We start from the raw sequence: 20,000 nt of genomic DNA, 5'->3' as shown, positions 1-20,000 counted from the left end.
ACACCCACTCAAATGCTTACGCACGCACGCAAGCACATACACACACACGCACCCACTCACTCACACGCATACGCACGCACACACACACAAACACATGCAAGCACACCCACTCACTCACTCACATGCATACGCAAGTGCACGCACACACACACAAAGTTATTGTTGAGAAACTACAGGAAAAAAAAATCTGAGTGCTGACTCGACAAAAAACACTGAATCTGGCTTCTTGTGAGTGTGTGTGTGTGTGTGTGTGTAAATAAACAACATGGGGAAAATAAACACAACAAAATGGAGCAAACAACAGAAACATAAAGACAAAGACCAAAAGGTAGAATCAGGCTAAAGAATCCCAAACGAACATTTCCCAGGATTCACTTCAGATTTGATCCGAGCTTCCTGTTCATGAATGTTTTCGGGTTTTAGCCACAACGCCTGGTTTAATCTACAGACTCCTAGCATCTCCCACCTAAGCAGCAGCAGCTGAAACAAGCAGCATCTGTGATAAAGGAGTCACAATTCAGATTGGGAAGAGTTAAGGCTCTGCTGCTTCCAGGAATGTCGAGATAAAGTTCGCAAATGACAGATTAGAGATTTTGTGAGTGAAATGTTCCTAAAAGGTGAGGAAAAAAGGAAAAACAACCTTTGATATCTTCCAGAAAGCCTCAGGCTTTTATGAAGCTATGTGGGAATCGGAGGGGGAAGTAATAATTTAGTTGGAAAAACTTAATCCATGTTTGTTCTGATCTAATCTCTGGATCCAAACTGGATTATGGACTCTGTGGAAGCACTTTCTTTGTGGAGAGGAAGTCCTGGAACCAGGATTTAGGCGGAAAATCAGTTCTGAACCTCAGAGATCTAAACACTCTTAAATGTACCGAGAGACATTTATTGGTTTAAATATTGTTGTGGGTCAATAAAAAGGCTGGATCAGCAACTGGAGCGGAGTGGTTAGGGTCAAGGTTGGATTCTCGGGAATAAATCCTGCTACCTGTTCAAAGTGCTGAACTGAGAATTAAAATTATACCAACTGGGTTTATTGGTTTTGTCAAACGAGATGCATTTGTTATCTGAATAAAAACTTCTGTGGTTTGATGGAGGAGATAAAGTCGCTTCATGCATGACTGACCTTCACTTCTGCACTCTAAAAAGTCTTCTGTCAACTCAAAGCTTCATAGGTTTAAAAGAACATAAGAACAAAAAATCCTCTGGTCATTTTTTTTTTTTTTGCTAGCCTTCTCTTTTCCTGCGTCCCCTAAACGCACCACACGCACACCTGTGTGACTGTCACCTGACGGTCAGAACAAAACCGATGGACGTTTATTTTTGAGCGCAAAAAGACCCTCTTCGGCTCCTGTAACGTAGCTTAGAAGGCCAAGCAACATTTAAACGGGTTTTATTGCTATTAGCTCCCACACACGCCAAACTCCATTAAAAAAATCACTCATTTAAGGTTTCTGCGGTGCTCCTCTGAGTTTCCATCTGTTAGCTGGAGGCATCACGCCCTGTTCGCCTCTCTGCCTCTATTCGGCCTCCCTTCCATCACCTCCTCCTACTCCTCACCTGCTGTGCTGCGGGCGACTCCGGGAACAGGTCCTCCCCGTCCTCCACCTCATGGAAGTCTGTGTGCAGCGGCGGAGGTTCCCTGGCTGTGTCCGTCATGCTGGCGTCGTTTCAGCGGGCTGAATGTGACGAGAGGCAGTGAGAAAACCGAGAACTGACAGGAAGAGGAGCGGGAGTCAGGCGGTTCTCCCTGCTGTGTCATGTGACCCACGGCTGTCCTGCTGGGAACCCGAGAGGGGTTGGAAAAACGCGAGGTCTCACTCCGCTCCGAGTTTAAATGAGATCTTATAGAGAAAATAACTCAGGGACGAAAAAAAAAAATCTTTAAGTCTAAACTATAATAATGAGTAAAAATTCTACTTCATTTTGAATTACATTAAACATAGAAACTATTTAACAATTGTGGCACAGAGAAAATAGATTTAAATAGAAAACTGTTTTCTTTCATCACAGACTCTGTTAGTTTATTTTCCAGAATTTGTTTAAAGTCATAAGCATTAAATAAATAAACATACGAATATAATACAAGGGTAGTTGAAAACATAAGTTCGTACATTGGAAAATAATAATAATAATAATCATCATCAAACTCCATCATACATCAGTGACCTGATTGTTCCATTCGTTCCTAACTGAGCACTTCGCTTTCAGACTGCAGGTTTACTGGTGGTTCCCAGAATATCTAAAATTAAGATGGGAGGCAGATCTTTTAGCTATCAGGCTCCTCTCCTGTGGAACCAGCTCCCAGCCTTAGTCCCTGAGGCAGACACCTTGTCTACTTTTAAGACTAGGCTAGTGCAAAAATGTTGATAATTGAGTAGATTACCTTCATTATCCACTAGATGAGTCATGGACACGATAGCTCTATTAAACCATTCTCTAAAAAAATAAAGCTTTATTGCAGTGCAGAACATATCGGTTGTTCCAGATTATTGCAGAGTGCGGTGAAAAATGATGTGTGTATATTCATTTCCAATTTAATAAGATTTGTTTATGGAAGTCTGATAATGTTTAAAAGTCTGAGATGAGTAGTATTTTCAAACCACCAAGCTGAATAGGAAATTGGGGCTACAATACCAAAATGAACTAGGGTGTTTAATCCAGGATTTTAACCCATTTATTTTTAAGGTTCCATTAAGGCAGTCTAGATCGATAACTTTAAGGCCGCCATCCTCTATCTCCTTGACTAATATGCTCTTTTTAATATAATGTGGCCTGTTTCTCCAAATGAAATTTAAATTAATCCCATTGAAAGACTTTATTGCATTGCTTGAGATAGCTTTTGAATAGAGGGTAGAAATACACCTTGAAAGGCTTTCCATTTTTGTTTAGTAAATTCTGCCTAATATTGATAGATCCCTTTGAATCCACGAGTTCAATTTTTGTTTGCAGTCTTTTAATTTATTTTTAGTGTTTAACTGCTGACTCATTTTATAATCCTTAGGTGGATGCTGAGGTATTTAATATGTGTTTTGATAGGAATTTGACTGATTTCTGTAAGAGTAGTATTGTGGAGTGCAAAAAGTTTGCATTTATTTAGGTTTAAAATTAACCCTGACGCTTTGGAGAATTTATTAATAATTTGTATAGCATTAGGAATCTGATGCCTATCTTTCATAAATAATGTATCATCCGCTAACTGGCTAATGATAATTTTTGTACCAAAAACGTTTAGAAGCTTTACATTTTTGCAGTTTTTAACGTGAATTGCTAACAACTCTGTTACCAAAATAAACAAATACGGTGAAATAGGACAACCCTGTGGAATACCAACGTTAACATCACAGTTAGGAGTAGAACCGCTTGAGAGGACGACGCAACTATTAATAATTTTATAAAGACCTTCACTCAAGTTTATAGATTTGGGCCCAAAATTAAATAATTTAAGCGAGGAGAAAATAAAAGCGTGCTCTACTGAGTCGAAGGCTTTATAGAAGTCCAAGAAAAGAAGGAAGCCGTCATCTGCAATTTGTTCACTATATTCAATTATGTCCATAGCAAGTTAACAAGAATCTGTTTTACAACAAAATGAAAATGTGCTCTGATAAAAACCTCAACCAGACTAAACCTCACACCGAATAGACGATCTTCGTAAGGAAGCATCTGTTTACGTGTTGCAGCCGGATCGTTTTCAGCGACACACAATCACTTCCGTGTAACTTTGTTGTCGGCTGTAACGTTTAATTTACCTCCATTATTGATTTTGGAGTTTTAAAACCCCGGTTTGATAAACCAGAGGCGTTAATCCAGTGTGATTAAAGCCGTGTTTGTGTATCTATTATTTGGGGGCAGCCGGAAGTGTTCGGGTCCTTTAGGATGGATGATGCTAGCGGGCAAACAGCTAATGATGCTAGCGGGCAAACAGCTAACGTGCCGCGTGAGAAGCCCGAACATATCCCAACAGAAGAGAAGTCGTTACTAGAGCGGTACGTGGAACCGGACCTACTTTCGGACTCGGACCTGTACTTGGACCCGGACCGGAACTCCGACCTGGACCTGGACCCAGACCCGGCTAATGCGAAAGATAACGGTAAAGTGTTTCTTTCTGGTTGTTTCAGCTGTAAGTGTTTAGCGTGGGTTTGGGTTTGTTGATGCAACTCGGCCGAGGTTGGCTTCAGATTCTTCATTTGGGTAAAGGGAAATGTTTACTGGATGAGTTAAGTTCGTTAAAATACTAAAGTTATTCAAACCTGGACCTGATTGTTGAATATTTAACTTGGAAAATGCTTTAAACACGACTTGGCTGCCAACCAAAGAGCTGTTTAGAGGAGTCCATCATAAGGAGAGAGCCCAAAAAGAGTCTAAAGCTGGATTCATCCTCAAAGTTTGAGTCTGAACCTGTCCCAGGTGTCTAACAAACCCCCAAACCCCATTTTAACGCAACTAAAACTATCGATCATCTCATAAAAAGAATGGATTCCTAATTCATAGAAGCTTATTCGTCGTTCTTTCCTGTTTTTGTCTCCTTGTCGTTTCACCTCAGATGCGACACATAACTGTCAGGCGGTACAGGTGGGCAGCACAGTTTCAGAGTCCGCTGTTAACACGCAGTCGGACTGGGAGAGCCAGGTGGCGGCCATATTTGAGTACAGCTGTAAACTGACGAAGGAGTACAACCAGCTGCTAAAGAAAAAGGAGGAGGAGACGCAGGAAAAGGAGAAACACAAACAGCAGCTGCAGAAGAAGAAGGAGGAGACCATCCAGCAGCACCAGGTGGGACTGGAGGAGCCCTCGTGCTGCTTTGGAGGCTCAGCAGGGTCTGACCTTTCTGTGTTTTCAGGCTCTGCTGGGAAAACTGGAATCTCTTCGGGTCAAACTTCAGCTGAACGATTCCAAAGCCTCCAGGAAGAACTTCTTAAGCAAGAAACAGGAAATGACTTCAGAGAAGACCAGAGCAGAGGAGGAGAGGAACAGGTGAGTTGATTTTAAACTTCAGAGTCCTAGGGTTGTCATGGTGTGAAAATTTAACCTCACGGTGATTGTGACCAAAATTATCACGGTTTTCGGTATTATCACGGTATTTTTTAAAACGCGTTACATTTTCAGACAACTACATAAACCCCGTATATCAGGAAAATATTGTCCTCAGTTTGTGGTTAAATTTTGCCTAAAATGTGTTATTTTGTAATTATGTTGTTTATTTGTTTACATTTTCCCCTTTAGTCTTTAAAATACCAATATTTGCCCATAACTTCTTATTTTTTGTCTGTTTGATGTCATCATTTAAAAATATTACATCAGGTGATACTCAGTACTTGAGTAGCCTTCTAATCAGATACTTTTTTACCCTTACTTGAGTAATAAACCCTATATCAGGAAAATATCGTCCTCGGTTTGTGTCCTTCCAGTGAGCTTTGCAGATGTGGGAAAATGTCATCAGGCAGTAATCGTTGTTAAATTCATAATTATTCTCAGAGAGAGACCAACTCTTATCTGCCCCTGGGAGCCCCGTAATGCATAGCGTCATTTCAACATGGCGGTGTCCGCGACACGGTTTATATGCAGGTAGCGGCGCTGCGGCTGCTTTATATAGCGACTCGTTGCATTCTCCCTCAACCCAAATCCTCGGATCACACATTTTAGCTAAAACGCTAACGTTAGCTTGCCTTGCGTTGACTGTAGAGTTGTGGGTGGTGGTCACGCAGATGTGTCATGAGATTTGAAGCGTTGCTGCCTTTCACAGACACTTTTTCTGCACGTGCTGCAAACAGGATAGCCGTCTTCTATCAGCTGTCCCTCGGCATTCTTCAAATATACAAAAAATGTCCGTACTTCCCACTTTGTCTTCTTTGAGGGATAATAAATGTCCTGAGCGCTGCCGTCTCCTCCTTTGGCCATTATTTCAGCTTTAGCTTCAATGAAGTTTTGGTTGTAAACAACAAAGTGCGCATGTGCCGCCAGCAACTTCAGCAGATGATACGGTGGCTGGTAAGGGTCACCGCGCCTACACCGCAGCCACGGTAATCCACCGAGATGATATAGTTTAAAAAAAAAACAAGACGGTTATTATTGTCAACTTTTTTACCGGGGTTTACCGCTACACCGGTTACCGTGACAACCCTACTTCAAACAAGAATGACCTCCAACTGCACTGGAGCCAGTAGACACACATTCCCCGTTTCATCTGTTTTAACTGGTCACCTTGTTCCTGCCACACAGGAACGTTGTTTAACTCCAAATGTGACCTTTGACCTGTCAGAGTGCATCCAAAACAAACTGAAAAACTTAAACAAACAGTCCTTCATCAGGCCAGACTTCAGAGAGAAATGTTAAAATACTTGTCTGGGTTTTAACTGGAGTCGGACGAGAAAAGCTGAACGAGCTGTGAGGGTCCTCTGATACGCTGCTGTTCTAACGGACCCCACCCCACCTGTCTGTCGCGCCTTCAGACTGGTCAAGGAGATGGAGGAGAGCGACAGGAAGCTGTCGGCGCTCAGATCAGAGCATTACGTGGAGCAGCAGAGGTGGAAGGATGAGCTGGAGGAGCTGAGGCAGGAGATGGAGCGAGTGAGGAGGAAGGCACAAGCGACCCAGCTGCAGGCTCTTCGGGACGAGATCACGGCGGTGGAGAAGCAGAGAGACGTCGCCATGTCTCACATCGAGGCCTGGTTCGGCGAGGTTTGGACCCACAGAACCAATCGGCTTTGGTGTCTCATTTACATTTTGAGTCGGAAGCTTCTGTTTTAGCCCGTTTATAAACATGTTTTGGTCCGTGAACGCCCCTCCGCTAGGCGCTAAATCCTGCTAGCGTTAGCGGAGCTTCTAGAGGAAGTTTTTACCTCAGAATCAGAATTTTTGTGTCAATCAGAAACTTTTTTTTAGTTTGTTTTGTTTTATTTTGTCTGAAGATGATTTATTCTCTAACCGTTACTCGAATCTGAGCGGCAGCAGAGTCTGTGGACCGGTTAGAACCAGTTCAGGTCTAACAACCCGCTCCTGTTCTCACCTGACCCAGGTGACTCAGTACCTGAACGTTCTCCGGGTGGAGTTCCCGCAGCAGTACCACGCGGAGCGGGCCAAGTGGGAGAAGAAAGAAGGTATGGTCCGTAAAAACAAGGTGGAGCTCCAGAACCGCGTCCAGGAGGTTCTGCAGCAGATCCATCAGGGTCGGGAGTTGGAATCCCTCCCCAGGATCAACATTCCACCTCTGCCCCAGATTCCCTTGGTGAGTCTCTGGAAACCCTCTCGGGTCGGGAAGATCTGCTCTGGTTTAATTCCCACCTTCCATCTTCTCTCCCGCAGGCGGATCTTAGATTCTGTCAGGTGATGCAGTCTTTGGCCCCGCCCCCTCCTCCACACCCACCCCCCCTACAAAGACATCCTCACTACTACCCGCCACGCCACCACCACCCTCCCCCCCACCACCCTCACTACCGCGGGTCCTTCCGCCCCCTGCCCCGTCTGTACTTCCAGCCCCCCCCAGTACACCTACACCAGCCTCCGCCCCCCTTCCATGCAGTCCAGCCTCCCCAGCATCAGTTCCAGGCTCATATTAGGGCCCCACCCAGGGTGACTCCCCCTCCCAGTCTGTCCCCTTCTCCCCCTGTGGCCCCCTCCCCGCCCCCCTCTGTGGCCCCGGCTGCCCCCGCCGATAAACTGGAGAAGTTTCTGGAAAAGCTGGGGGCGAGCTTCCCTCGGTGCAGCAAGGCTCAGCTGACGTCGCTGCTGCAGCAGGTGAAGAGTTCCCGAGGAACGCTGGCAGGAATGTCCATGGATGACATCATCGAGCAGGTCGGCTTCAAGCTGGTTCAGAGCGAGAGGTCGGTGCCGGGGCCCATCAGCAGGCCAGCTCCAGTGGGGCCCATCCAGAGACCGGCCCCTCCCCTTCAGAGAGCCGCTGCTGCCGCAGCACCTCTGCCTTCCGCCGGAGCCCGGAAGCTCTGCCTGATGTGCCAGAACCACGTGGACCCGGAGAGCCGGTACCCGCTGAGCTGCTCCCACGCCATCCACAAGGACTGCATCCAGATGTGGCTCCAGTCCAGCAAGAACAACTCCTGTCCCTTCTGTCCAGCGAAGTGACCCAGAACCAGGAGAACTGACCCAATCAGACCTTCATCAGATCCTTTTGTTTGGACCTCTAGTTCTGTTTGTTCTGGAGTTCAGATGTTTCAGACTCTTTCTGCGTTTATTTTGTTTTATTAATTCTTTGTTTAAAACTAACCTCAGAAACTTGAAATGTGAAACGTTCTGCGGTTCTGGTGTTGGAAGGAATCTTTTGGCCAAAGATTGTTCTGTTTATTCTTTTAGAAAAATAAAATAAAACAAAACGAAATGGACTGATTTTAAAGATCCCACCGGTCATATGCAGCTAGAGCAAATAACCCTGGCTACTAGGGCTGTAGCGAAGCCTCGACGAAGTCGACGGCTCGATTCTAAAAATTTGTCGACGTCAGATCCGGAAGTCGACGCACCGCGCCCACTTGTTGCATCCCCAGGAGTTTGTAAATAGAGGAGGAATCTGCCTGTTTTTCCTCTAGTTCGCCCTCTTCTCCGCCTTCACTAACATCTCGGCCAAATACAGAAGACCCGGAACAACGTCCGTCCACTACTAGATTATTTTCCTGTTTTGCCCCTTCGTCTCCCGGCAACGGACAACAACTTCCGGGGTCAGATGCGCTGCTTCGTGCCTATCGCAGATGTAGAAAATCACCGGGAGCGTTTCTCCCTTCATAAAGGAGCTTCTTTCGGACACGAGGAGAGCTGTTTTGGTGGTAGCAGTCTCTCCTCCGTGCTGGTCTGTTTGCTGCTGGGTGTTTTTGGTTTATTTAAACTTGGTAACTTGAACTTAACGTTGGTAAAGCTACTGTTAGCATCTTCGCTAACAGCTTCTTGCGTTGGGATAAGCTGTTACGTTTTGGTTTAGAGTTCATCTTTTTTGTGGTGCAGATCTCACTTTTATTACAGTTAGAGTGTTGTGGGTTTTCGGTTTAGTGTAAAATATCACCTGAGTTTGGTTTAACCCGTAAGACCACTCGCCTCACGCACATAAGTGACCAAAACAAAGCAGTATGGAGACACACCACCTTCTACCACCTCTCAGGCAGCAGCCTGCTCTCCCAAGTTCTACACGTCACCAGAACATAACCAACCAACACAATAAACGCAGTGTTATACAAAATGGAAGGCCTGTAGTGTTTATTCTCTTACAGAAACAATTCATCAATTTTTTTGAGGAATTTATTTGAGATTTTCTGGTTTTTGTTAATTGTGCAATAGAAAAATAATCATTAGATTAATTTTCTAAATAGTCATTAGAATAGTCGACTATTCGATAAAATAATCATCAGAATAATCGTTTTAAAAATAATCGTTTACCCCCAGCCCTACTGGCTACTACATGTCCTGCTGTATCTTCCCTTGTCAGGAGTCTGCACGACTCAGCATTTTAATCAGATGACTTCATCAGCTGAGCGCAGCTTCATCAGATAATAAAGATGAACGGTAGCATTCCTTTCCCCAAGGTTCCTCACAAGAGAACTCCAGTTAAATGGAGAAAAGAAGATTTTATAATTAAACATTTTATAATTCAAAATAATCATTGAAGAAAAAATATTTTATGATTAAAAATCACTACATATTGCCATGTATAATTAAGCAATGAAATGTTCAGGAGTCTGTATTCAGTGATGGTTTAGTATGTTTACAGGATGTCATCATTACACCAGACAGAGAGTAAGGTTAAGATTAATGGGCTCGACACATGGGAGGCGACATCGCCTCTCCTCCATTCATTTTCAACGAGACATGTGCGACAAAGCGATAATCGCGGGTCTCTCTCCTACCAAGCGAAACGCGAAAAACGTGTTTGTGAAATTTTGCGCTCGTGCACGGACGACCCAGCGACGCGATCCCAGAAAGTTGAAACATTCTCAACTTTTCATCGCTGTCGCTCGGACGAGGACCGATCAACGGAGGCTTCATTCACTGACCAATGAGCGGACAGGATGCTCCGTACACCTCCGAGCAAACATGGAGAAGTTGATTATTATTATGTTTTATAGTAAAATCAGAAGTAAGATTTCACATAACTCTAGCAGCACCTTGTGAAACATCATATCTACCACTTTATTAACTCTGAACCGCTTAAATAACCTTAATTCCCTCCAACCTGACACAGCCAATCAAAACAACAGAAGTTTCGATTTCGCCATGGAACAGAACGCGTAGACTGCTGGCCGCGGGTCGCCTCCCGTGTGTCAGGTAATGACAGCGACAAATTTCGTTGATCGCGGTCATTTGTCGCCTCCCGTGTGTCGAGCCCATAAGAATGCGTGACACATAACTAACCTTGTCCCTAGACCCAGAGACTCTGTCTCAAGAGCGTGCGTTTCTGAGATTCTTGGTAAGTTTGGTCATAGATATCAGCGGGTATATAAACCAGCCACTCTGCTTTCTCGGTAGTCGGGAGACAAAGCTAGAGACTGGCCATCTCTTAGCAGATCTCTAGCTCAAAGATTTTGACACGCTGTCAAAACCTTAAAGCTTTTTGCATCTGCAAAGCTGAACAACAAGATAGTTTTCCTGCAGAACAAAGCTGACTCAAACTCCAGAGTTGATTTTAAGACACTTGGTTCCATTCATCTATCGTTGTGACTCGGAGACATCGGAGGACTGATTTGGTTGCATCGAGGTTTCTCTACGAACCAGGTGCAGTGGGGTCGTCGGCTCCTGGACATCTCGGGTCCAAATGGGTGAGATGGACGCAACAAGATAGTCTGCATGTGGTTCTGATAATAGCAACTTCATAGTTTAGATGCAAACCAAATTCTTTTATATCCAGAACGTACCTCTCTGAAGATACGGAGATTCTGATTCATCACCTCATATTTTGAATGAATGAAATATTTATTTCGAACATTATACTAAAAATAACTATTATAACAATAGTAATAATAAGTCATTGTAGACATTAAAAATCACACCGATAATCACACAAAAATTAAATTATCATGTTCTGTTCGAAAAGGAGTAGGAGGAAGCTAGTGCTTATTAAATCCTACCCCCCTTTTCCCATTTATTCAAGATCAAAAGGAACAATGTCGTTCTAATTCATCATAAATTTTCAAAATTCATCTATAATCAAACTGCCCATGCAAAATTGTTCTACATACCTTTTCCATTTATCCACCACACACCGCGATTAACATTCCCTACTACACATACTTACAACACACCCCATTTTCTTCTGTACACTTACACCCTCACACAGCTCATTGGATCTTTTTGAGTCAAACTCCCTCTTCCTCCCTGTACCTCATGAAGACCATATTTTTGTACCATTTTTTAAATTGGGTCATACTTGGACATTGCTTTAAATCACTATTTAATCCATTCCATAATTTTACTCCACAAACAGAGATGCACTGACTTTTACTGCTGCCAAAAAGTTATCAAAGCTTGATCAACTGTAAATAACAATATAAAAGTAGATATATCTATATATATATATATATATATATCTATATATATATATATATATATATATATATATCTATATATATATATCTATATATATATATATATATATATATATATATATATATATATATATATATATATATATATATATATATATATATGAGTGACAAAGAGCACTAAAATGTAAACCAGTGAAGTTAGTAACCTGAATTAACCCCATAAGGAATTAAGATTAGTGAAATATTAACTAATTTGGATAACACAACAGTGTAATATACACACACACAGCAGTAGCTCAGGTGGTAGAGCAGGTTGCCTCATGATCGGAGGGTCATGGGTTCGATTCCAGCTCCCGCCAGGGGTATCCTGCTGTTGTGTCCTTGGGCAAGACACTTCACCCAACTTGCCTGTGTTAGTGGTGGTCAGAGGGGTCGACGGCACCAAATGGCAGCCTCGCCTCTGTCAGACCTCCCCAGGGCGGCTGTGGCTACAAGTAGCTTACCATCACTAGCAGTGTGAGAGTGTGTGAAAGCGTCTTTGGGGGTCTAGAAAAGCGCTATATAAGTTCAATGCATTATTATTATATACATATATATATATATGTTGATGGTACACACACACACACACTGTCGATGGTACACACACACACACACACACACACACACACACACACACTGTCGATGGTACACACACACACAGAGTTCTGAGATGATTTCATTCACTGTTCACGACTTCAAGAGCAAGTCACCCTGTACCAGAGTCTTACTCAACTCCCACTTCCTGTTTGAAAAATGCAACAAATGCTGTTGCCTAGCAGACCATGAGGGTGGAGCCGCCAACAAATACACACACGCAGGCTCCCAATGAAATTGTGACATCATATGGTACCAGCTAACATTCTAGGGTACCTCTTAGCCAACAGCGATGTCGGTTTAACCTGAACCTATCATCATACCTGAGGCTGTTCATATCAACTTTAGTCTAAACTGTAACTAATGTTGAGAAACTTCTGCCATCAGCAGGTGCTCTAGAGTGGACCCTTGTTGTAAAAGCTGCTGCTCAGGCCCCAGGAGTTTCCAGTGGCGCTGACCGCTGTATCTTCAGGAACTTTGTGATATTTCACCGCCTGCTCGGTTTACACGACCAGGCCCAACCGCTGGGAAAAGGAAAGGGCTTCCAGCAATAAGCTGCTTCACACCCATGTGACCCACGGGCTGTTCTGGATATCAACTAGAAGGCAGTATGGAGGATTCCCCATTATTATTTATTAATGAAGTAAAAGACGCGTCATTTAAAAGCCTTCATAAAAGGCACCCTGCAGAGCACTGCGTGGTGAACTTCTTGGGTTACTCATCCTTCCACACAACGGCTTTAGAACAAGGTCGTTGGTTTATTATTCAGCACATGTTCAGGATTTCTCTTTAGATGGACAAATGTGTTACTTTGCTTTTTAAAACCCCCAAAAGAATGGTTAATCTATACTGCCCCCTGCTGGTCGCACTCCGAACCGGATCCAGATGTTCTGGAAGAAACCGCTCCGGATTATTCAGATGTGACTAATCCGTTCATTAATTATTTAAATGTGTGTGTGAATGTGTGTTCCTGTGTGTGTTTGTGTGTGTGTGTACATGACATGTGTTTGTGTATGTGAGTATTTGTGTGTGTGTGTGTGTGTGTATGTGCGCGCATGTATGCCTGTGTTTGCACATGACATGTGTGTTTGTGTATGTGTGTGTGTGTAACTGTGTGTACACCTATTTTTATATGTTGATAGTGTGCATGTTTACCTGTGTGTGTGTGTGTGTGTGTGTGCATGTATGCCTGTGTGTGTGCGTGTGCATGTGTGTGTGCATGTATGCCTGTGTGTGTGTGTGTGTGTGTGTGTGTGTGTGTGTGTGTGTGTGTGTGTGTGTGTGTGTGTGTGTGTGTGTGTGTGTGTGTGCATGTATGCCTATGTGTGTGCATGTGTGTGTATGCGTGTGCATGTGTATGTATATGTATGCCTGTGTGTGTGTGTGTGTGTGTGCATGTATGCCTGTGTGTGTGTGTGTGTGTGTGTGTATGTATGTATGTATGCCTGTGTGTGTGTGTGTGTGTGTGTGTATGTATGCCTGTGTGTGTGTGTGTGTGTATGTATGCCTGTGTGTGTGTGTGTGTGTATGTATGCCTGTGTGTGTGTGTGTGTGTGTGTGTGTATGTGTATGTATGTATGCCTGTGTGTGTGTGTGTGTGTGCGTGTGCATGTGTGTGTGCATGTATGCCTGTGTGTGTGTGTGTGTGTGTGTGTGTGTGTGTGTGTGTGTGTGTGTGCTCTGGGCGGCGTTATGGATCGGCGCCGAGTGTCTCCGGGGTTTCGGGGCATTAATGATGCTCTGCTGTGTCTCTAGCGGATCCGGTGACGGCTCTAATGTCGGTGTGATTTACAGACCGTTGGACAAACAAGCATCATTACGGCGGCCTGTAAACGCGGGCCTGACTGACGCTCCCAAAGTGGAGTCTGGGGACCCCCGGGGTCCCCGTAAGAGGCTCCCACGGGGCCCCTCAGCAAAGTGAGCGAGTTTTATTTGACTGTTATTTCTTTCAGGAGGTGGAAACGGAGGCAGAATGAGTGATCAGAGGTTTGGGTCGGACAAAAATCCACTCAGACACGAGGATCTGGGCTGAGCCCCACAGAGGACGCCTCCATAAAACACACCTATAAAAAACATCACAGGTGTTGTGGAGCTCAGGGCAGAGGAACGTTTACGCCTCTCGACTGTGTAATTGAGCTCTCAGTCTTATTTCCTCACAAGCGGTGGAAAACATCCCCAGGAGGACGGCTGTGTCATGTTCTTGTGGTGAAATCTGGCGTCACAGACATGGATTATTTAATCCTAATCTCTTAAACGCAGCAGAGTAAAAGCGGTGTTAACTAAAACAGCTTTTTCGGATCTACTACAGGACAGAGAGGATGTTTGTTCCGCTGTTTCACCCTTGAAGTGGGTGGGGCCAGGGGCGGGGCCTGACTTCAGCTGAAATCTGATTGGTCTAAAGTTAATGTCTAATCAGTCCTCATATTTCAAAATAAAGGTTTAAAATGACGTTTTTCAAAATAAAGGTTTATTATATGGCTGATTGGTTCATCATTTTTATGAACAGAACCAGAGAAAACACATGAATGTTTACTGGACTAAAGCAAAATAAAAGCACAAACGCACATAGACAAGCATTAACACCAAACCGGCAGCAGCAAAGCTGAAGGGATGAGCCAAGGAATCTGGAGTTTTATAGCAGAGGGATCTCCGTCTCACTGCAGGACTTTTATTCTTCCGTTTTCCATCTTTTGGTTTTGGATTTAATTTTGAAATAAGAATCAGCTTTTCTGAACTTTTGTTTTCAGTGACTGAGTTTGATTAAACGAGCTGCCCTAACCCCGGAGCTCTGCTCCAGCAGACCGGCCGCAGCGGATGGAACCACTCCTCTGCTGAGCAGCTCCTCAGACGGAGCACGGAGACGATCCCGGTGATGCTTCAGGTGCAAGTGAAAGTCTTCTGCTAAAGAGACTTTCTGGCTCTTTTCAAATAGGAACTTTTAGGAAACTCTGGAGAGAAAAATCAATTATCAGTTTGAGTGTAACGGTCTGTGACATTCAGCAGAACATCACCAACGATCGGCCTCGCCTCCGGAGTCACAAACTGTTTCTGGACCAGCTGTGAAACCGGGCCCGCTGTCAATTACAGAGGCAGGAAAATTAAAATAAGACACCGGTCGGTTTGTTGCAGGTTATTCCTGATCTGTGCACCCGGAGCCTCCCGGGAGAAACCGTCTGAAGGCTGAACAAACACTTTAACGAGGCTCCGCGGCTGTTTTAATGCTCCACATCAACACAATCGACTGTGTGACACCAGAACTAAATGCCAAACTGCTGCTAAAGAGCAAAACTGCTGTTGGAAGTCGCATCCTTTCTGATGCTGTAACATGGAACACAACGCTGCCCCCTGGTGGCTCTCCAGAGAAACAGCTGAAAGCAGAAACCGTTCATAACGGGACAAATGCAGGTGAAGACTTTAGGATTACCTTAAAGTAATCTCAAAAACGAACCTCAAGGAGAAAGTTCTGGGAATAGAGATTAAACCATCCTGTGATCTTCGGCCCAGAGAGAAAAAGGAGCAGCCGGTCCTGCTTCTGACTTGCTTCAGTGTTGGATCAGTGTTCTCTGGTGAAGTAAGTTCCAGCTGAGGTTATCCAGCTACATCAGGACCACATCTGTTACAGCGGTCTCAAGCGGGGACCGGTTCTGGACTGTCCTTCTGACCCACAATACAAAAGCATGGCTGAAGAAGTGGACGGGTCCAGGACCTGAATCCTAGAGCCTCAGTGCGGGCCGGCCCAGCCGTAGGGCTAAGGTGAGGAGCCGCTGCCCCTCCTCATCAAAATGAGCTGAGGCGGGTGGAGCATTCAGTTTGTTTACCACCACCCGTACACACCGACTATCAACCCGCCACACCTAAACCGAACAGAGACAAGAACATCCTGTGATCCAAACGTGTAGATCTACCTTATCCGGATTCTCAACCAGTGGGATGCGAGGGGGACTCAGAGGAAACCTGTGAGTCCTTTCTCCTGACGTGATGCTCTGCTGTGGCCAAAATTCAAACTCGGAGTTAGATCTGCATATGGAAACCCGCGGGTGTCGGACCGACGGCCCCGTGGAAGACGAATGGTGTTTATCAGCGCAGGATGCCGTCTAATTAGCGTTTTTCTTAAAGGTTGTATTTATTAGTATCCATCATCGCTGTCGTTACATCAATTAATACTGTTGACGGGTCATAGACCCCCGCCTCCATCCTTCACCAGCAGAAGAACCTCCTCTCCGCCCGCTGGCATTAAAGGCCTGTCATCCCAGCATGCCGCGGGGCTGCCGGCCGCAGCCCAGCGGTGTCAATTAAATTTGATTGACTGAGTAAAAGAAGCACACAAATAAGCCAAAACAACAGACACAAAAATCTATACATGACTCCCCCCCCCCCCCACACACACACACCCCCACCCCCAAAACTCCCCACAAGCCCCCTCCGCCCCGCCTGTCAAATCAAACGCTTGTCTCACCCGATTTCACGGTATGTGCTGCAAGTCTGTTAGTGTGTGTGTGTGTGTGAGAGAAGGCATCAGACCCCCCCCCCCCCCACACACACACACACACACACACACACACCAAGCAAACAGAGTGAACCAATTAGCGGCTGTGAGGCTTCGTCCGCGCTGCACAGCAAAGGCTCCTGGGTATTGACTCAAACTGTTGTCCAATAAATGAGGTCTAATTTATCAGTTTACCTTCACCCCCCCCCCCCCCACACACACACACACACACACACACACACACACACCCTGAAGAAAGCAGGAGGACGGAGGAGGTGGAAACAAATGGCTCCAGTTTTTTGTTTGGTGAGCAGCGAGGTGGGTTTGTGAAACCCACCATCCTCCCGCGTCTCGTCTGAGTCTCCCGTTGTCGTGCTAATTGTCAGTCTGTTAGCTCATGTTTCATATTTGCTGTGATGATTGAGGGGGGCCATTAGAGCGGACCCCATTAGACTCCGTGGGGAAGCAGCCGGCCCTGCGTGGGAACCATCAAACACCAATTCGCTTCCCAAACACCATAAATCTGCCCTGTTAAGTGACTGTTTTTGATGCCGCTGAAGCGCGCAGAAATAAATATTAGCTCTGTTATATATCGTTCATTAAATTACCAGTGAGTACAATTCACACACATCATCCATCTCCATCAGAGGAGGTCCAAAGTGGGGTCCTGGGACCTGCAGAGGACCTCTAACAGAGCGACAGGAGGCCTCAGAGGAAACAGTGTTTATCTAAAATACCTGGTAACCAGTTTAAATTGATGAAGATCTTATGTGTGGAAAAACACGAGAAGTTTTACTCCTGCAGAAAAACATTTCTGCAACATTTACTTTGATCGTACATGTTGGGCTGGGATGAGTTTCCTGAGTAGGGTGTATTTTTATTTTTTTGCTAATTTCCCAACGACCTTGCCTTTTTCCTACTAAGGTTCTGCACTGATAACTATTTTTGAAACAAATTTTAAATGCTTGTTTAGATTTTGTCTAAGTTTCTTCACCAAAATCCTCCAGGCTGAAAAGATTTAATTAGTTTTATTTCTCTGATCCGAGGTCAGTTTTAGGAGGGAAACTCGGACATCTCAGTCTCCACTAACAAAGGTTTAAAATCATATTCCTGTCTCCTCTAAGGTGAACTTTAACTGGCCCAGGTTCGGCAAATTTGATGTGGAGCTGGAAGCTAACGATGCTGTTAGCTTAATTAATAACTAGCTAGTTACCAATTAAGCTAACAGCATCGTTAGCTTCCAGCTAAATGTTAGCGTTAACAACACTAGCAGGGTGGCTAATCTTTAGAGAAACTCTAAATTAGTAAACTTTGTGTTGAAATTAAAAACTAACAACAGAGGTGTTCATAAAACTCACCTTTACCTGCTGAACAGGTGTTAGTTTGTTTGACTTCAGAGTCTTTGAGCTAACTAGCATGATAAAGTCATCTTACTGTAACTCGGACCCACGCTGGTCCTGATGGCCAGGAGTTCCAGAACTTTCTTCACTCTTTCTTTAATCCCATCAGAACAAAGTAAAAGAGAAATTCGGATTTTAAAAACCTTTTTTTAGTGGAAGTTTGTATCTAAAGGAAGCACACAGCGCCTCCTAGCGGCTGGTCCAGCTTTAAGCCCCGCCCTCTCCGTTTTCCTGACAAGAAAAAAATCGATCTTTTATTTTTTCCAGGTGATGATGTATATTTAAGTCCATGGTGATGACTAGCTCTCACCTTGCTGCTGGCGGTTGGGATATTCATGCTTCTGTTATTTGATGCCTAATAAACATCACGACTGTGTTCAGTTGAGTGGGTGCAGCTTTCAGCCAACCAGGTGAGGCTCTTAACCAGGGGCGTAACCATCATCTCAAAAGTGAGGGGGACAAATTTTTTTTCAGAGTTATTTATCGTCTTCTTGCATTCAATCTTACATTTCTTAATTACTGGTTTAGTTATTAGTGAAGTGGTTCAAAGACAGTAATGATTATTACTATTATTTCATTTTAAAGTTACAGGGCGTCACCTGCTTAGCAGGAACAGTAAAAGCACAATGCTCCTTCAACAACTGGGATTAAATGAAGCCAGGGGAAAGTCACATACCACTCTCTCTGAAATCTAAGAGTTTTATCACTCTACTTTTGACACACAATGGTCTTGGGATCTGGCTGATGTGGCTTTAGAGTGGTCACAGGAAATCCATCCCCTGCTCTATACAGTCCGATGGCTCTCCCTGACCGTCAGTGCTGCAGCCTGGTCTCTGCCCCGACACATGGCCCTCTTCCTGGGCTAAATATTAAATTACAGAGAAAAATTGTTTAAGTGTTAATGAGAATAATTCTGAAAGATCTTTGAAACCCCTTTCCTAAGGCCTGCCTAATTTCTTCCATCTCTTATCATGTTCTAATCTCTCCTTACCCGGAGACCCTCATCACCATCCCCGATGCTGTCCTTTGGTCTGATGCCTCCTCCCTGACTCAGCTCATTCTGTTGTGGCTTTATAGGTAGAGGTGGAAAATAAAATATTGGAACAGAGTTAGGATAAGCGCCAATATTATTACTATGGAAATTAACCTCAAATCTCTTGATGCCATTATTCTAAACACTAAATCCTAATCTGGTTCTAAAAACACATCAAGGCAGAGCTTGTAAACAGAAAATCTCTGCTGCTGGAGACAGGTCTGACCTCTGTGGTTCACCTTTTCTACGACTGCAGGGTTTGATTTGGTGTTTAGGAATAAATGTCTGAAGTCCTACAGAATCATCTCTTCTCTATAAATATAACCAGGGTTGGCCAAAGTGTGGCCTGAGGGCCCTCAACTCTAATTCTAGAACATAATTTAGGTCATTAATGGTTTGTGTTAAAAGGTAAAAGAATTATATCAATATGAACACTTAACTTTTTTACATTAAAAACATCTGAAACGTTTGACTTCGCTACAGTAAATCGGTAAGCTGCTTATTCAGGGAAGTAGAAAAAACACGTCTGTTTTTATTTAGAAAGCAAAGTTCGCCAAAGACAGAATCCTGATAGTAAAAGAGGCGTTTTCTTAAGTCCGCCGTGAAAAACAACACGACTCCGGTTAAAATTCCAGAAAGATTTATTCCATCCTTTGTGACGTTTAAATAATAAAAAGTGTTTGTGTCTGTACACGCTGGTTATTAAAATCTGAGCTCAGATCGGTTTCTGTCAGCATTCACGGATATGCCCCGATGAAGAAATCCTCCGGGTGAGGAGTTTGTCTGACTCTGGTTCAACGACCAAACTGATCCTAAACCTCCAGGAAGTGACATCAGAAACTAAAACACCCACTTGGTCCAACAGGAAACACTATGATGTGTTGAATGGCGTCAGTTTGATTTGACTATTCAGCAACAAATCTTTGATCATACCTGTATGGGCGGGTTTAGGGAGTTCCAGACATCAACAA

The 20,000-nt window shown here is 44.2% G+C and overlaps 2 protein-coding genes across 6 annotated transcripts in view; one reads left to right on the top strand and one right to left on the bottom strand.

Annotated features, from left to right (window-relative positions):
• The window catches only part of snx2 (sorting nexin 2), a 110,116-nt gene extending 92,067 nt beyond the window's left edge, over nt 1-18,049 (bottom strand). For 2 of the 5 annotated variants that reach the window (XR_011521790.1, XR_011521789.1), the window contains exon 1: nt 1,561-1,784. Coding sequence is in view for 1 of the 5 variants with exons in the window: in XM_015960315.3 (XP_015815801.1) it covers nt 1,561-1,659 (99 nt within the window). In the remaining 4 variants the exon portion in view is untranslated. Of the gene's footprint in view, nt 1-1,560; nt 1,785-4,824; nt 4,947-18,030 lie in introns of those variants that run through there. The other 3 variants (XM_054730375.2, XM_054730374.2, XM_015960315.3) reach the window with 3 other exon arrangements.
• On the top strand, nt 3,726-8,215 carry rnf214 (ring finger protein 214). The gene is made up of 6 exons (XM_015960313.3): nt 3,726-4,090; nt 4,544-4,773; nt 4,841-4,974; nt 6,450-6,678; nt 7,016-7,225; nt 7,303-8,215. The coding sequence occupies exons 1-6, from the start codon at nt 3,877-3,879 to the stop codon at nt 8,077-8,079; spliced, it is 1,794 nt and encodes a 597-aa protein (XP_015815799.3). The 5' UTR covers nt 3,726-3,876; the 3' UTR covers nt 8,080-8,215.
• Nucleotides 18,050-20,000: the final 1,951 nt, after the last annotated feature.

This window comes from Nothobranchius furzeri, chromosome 10 (assembly GCF_043380555.1).
Source record: "Nothobranchius furzeri strain GRZ-AD chromosome 10, NfurGRZ-RIMD1, whole genome shotgun sequence".
Taxonomy (NCBI): Eukaryota; Metazoa; Chordata; class Actinopteri; order Cyprinodontiformes; family Nothobranchiidae; genus Nothobranchius; species Nothobranchius furzeri.
Note: the sequence above shows the minus strand (reverse complement) of the source record. Positions and strands in the feature narration are given on the sequence as shown.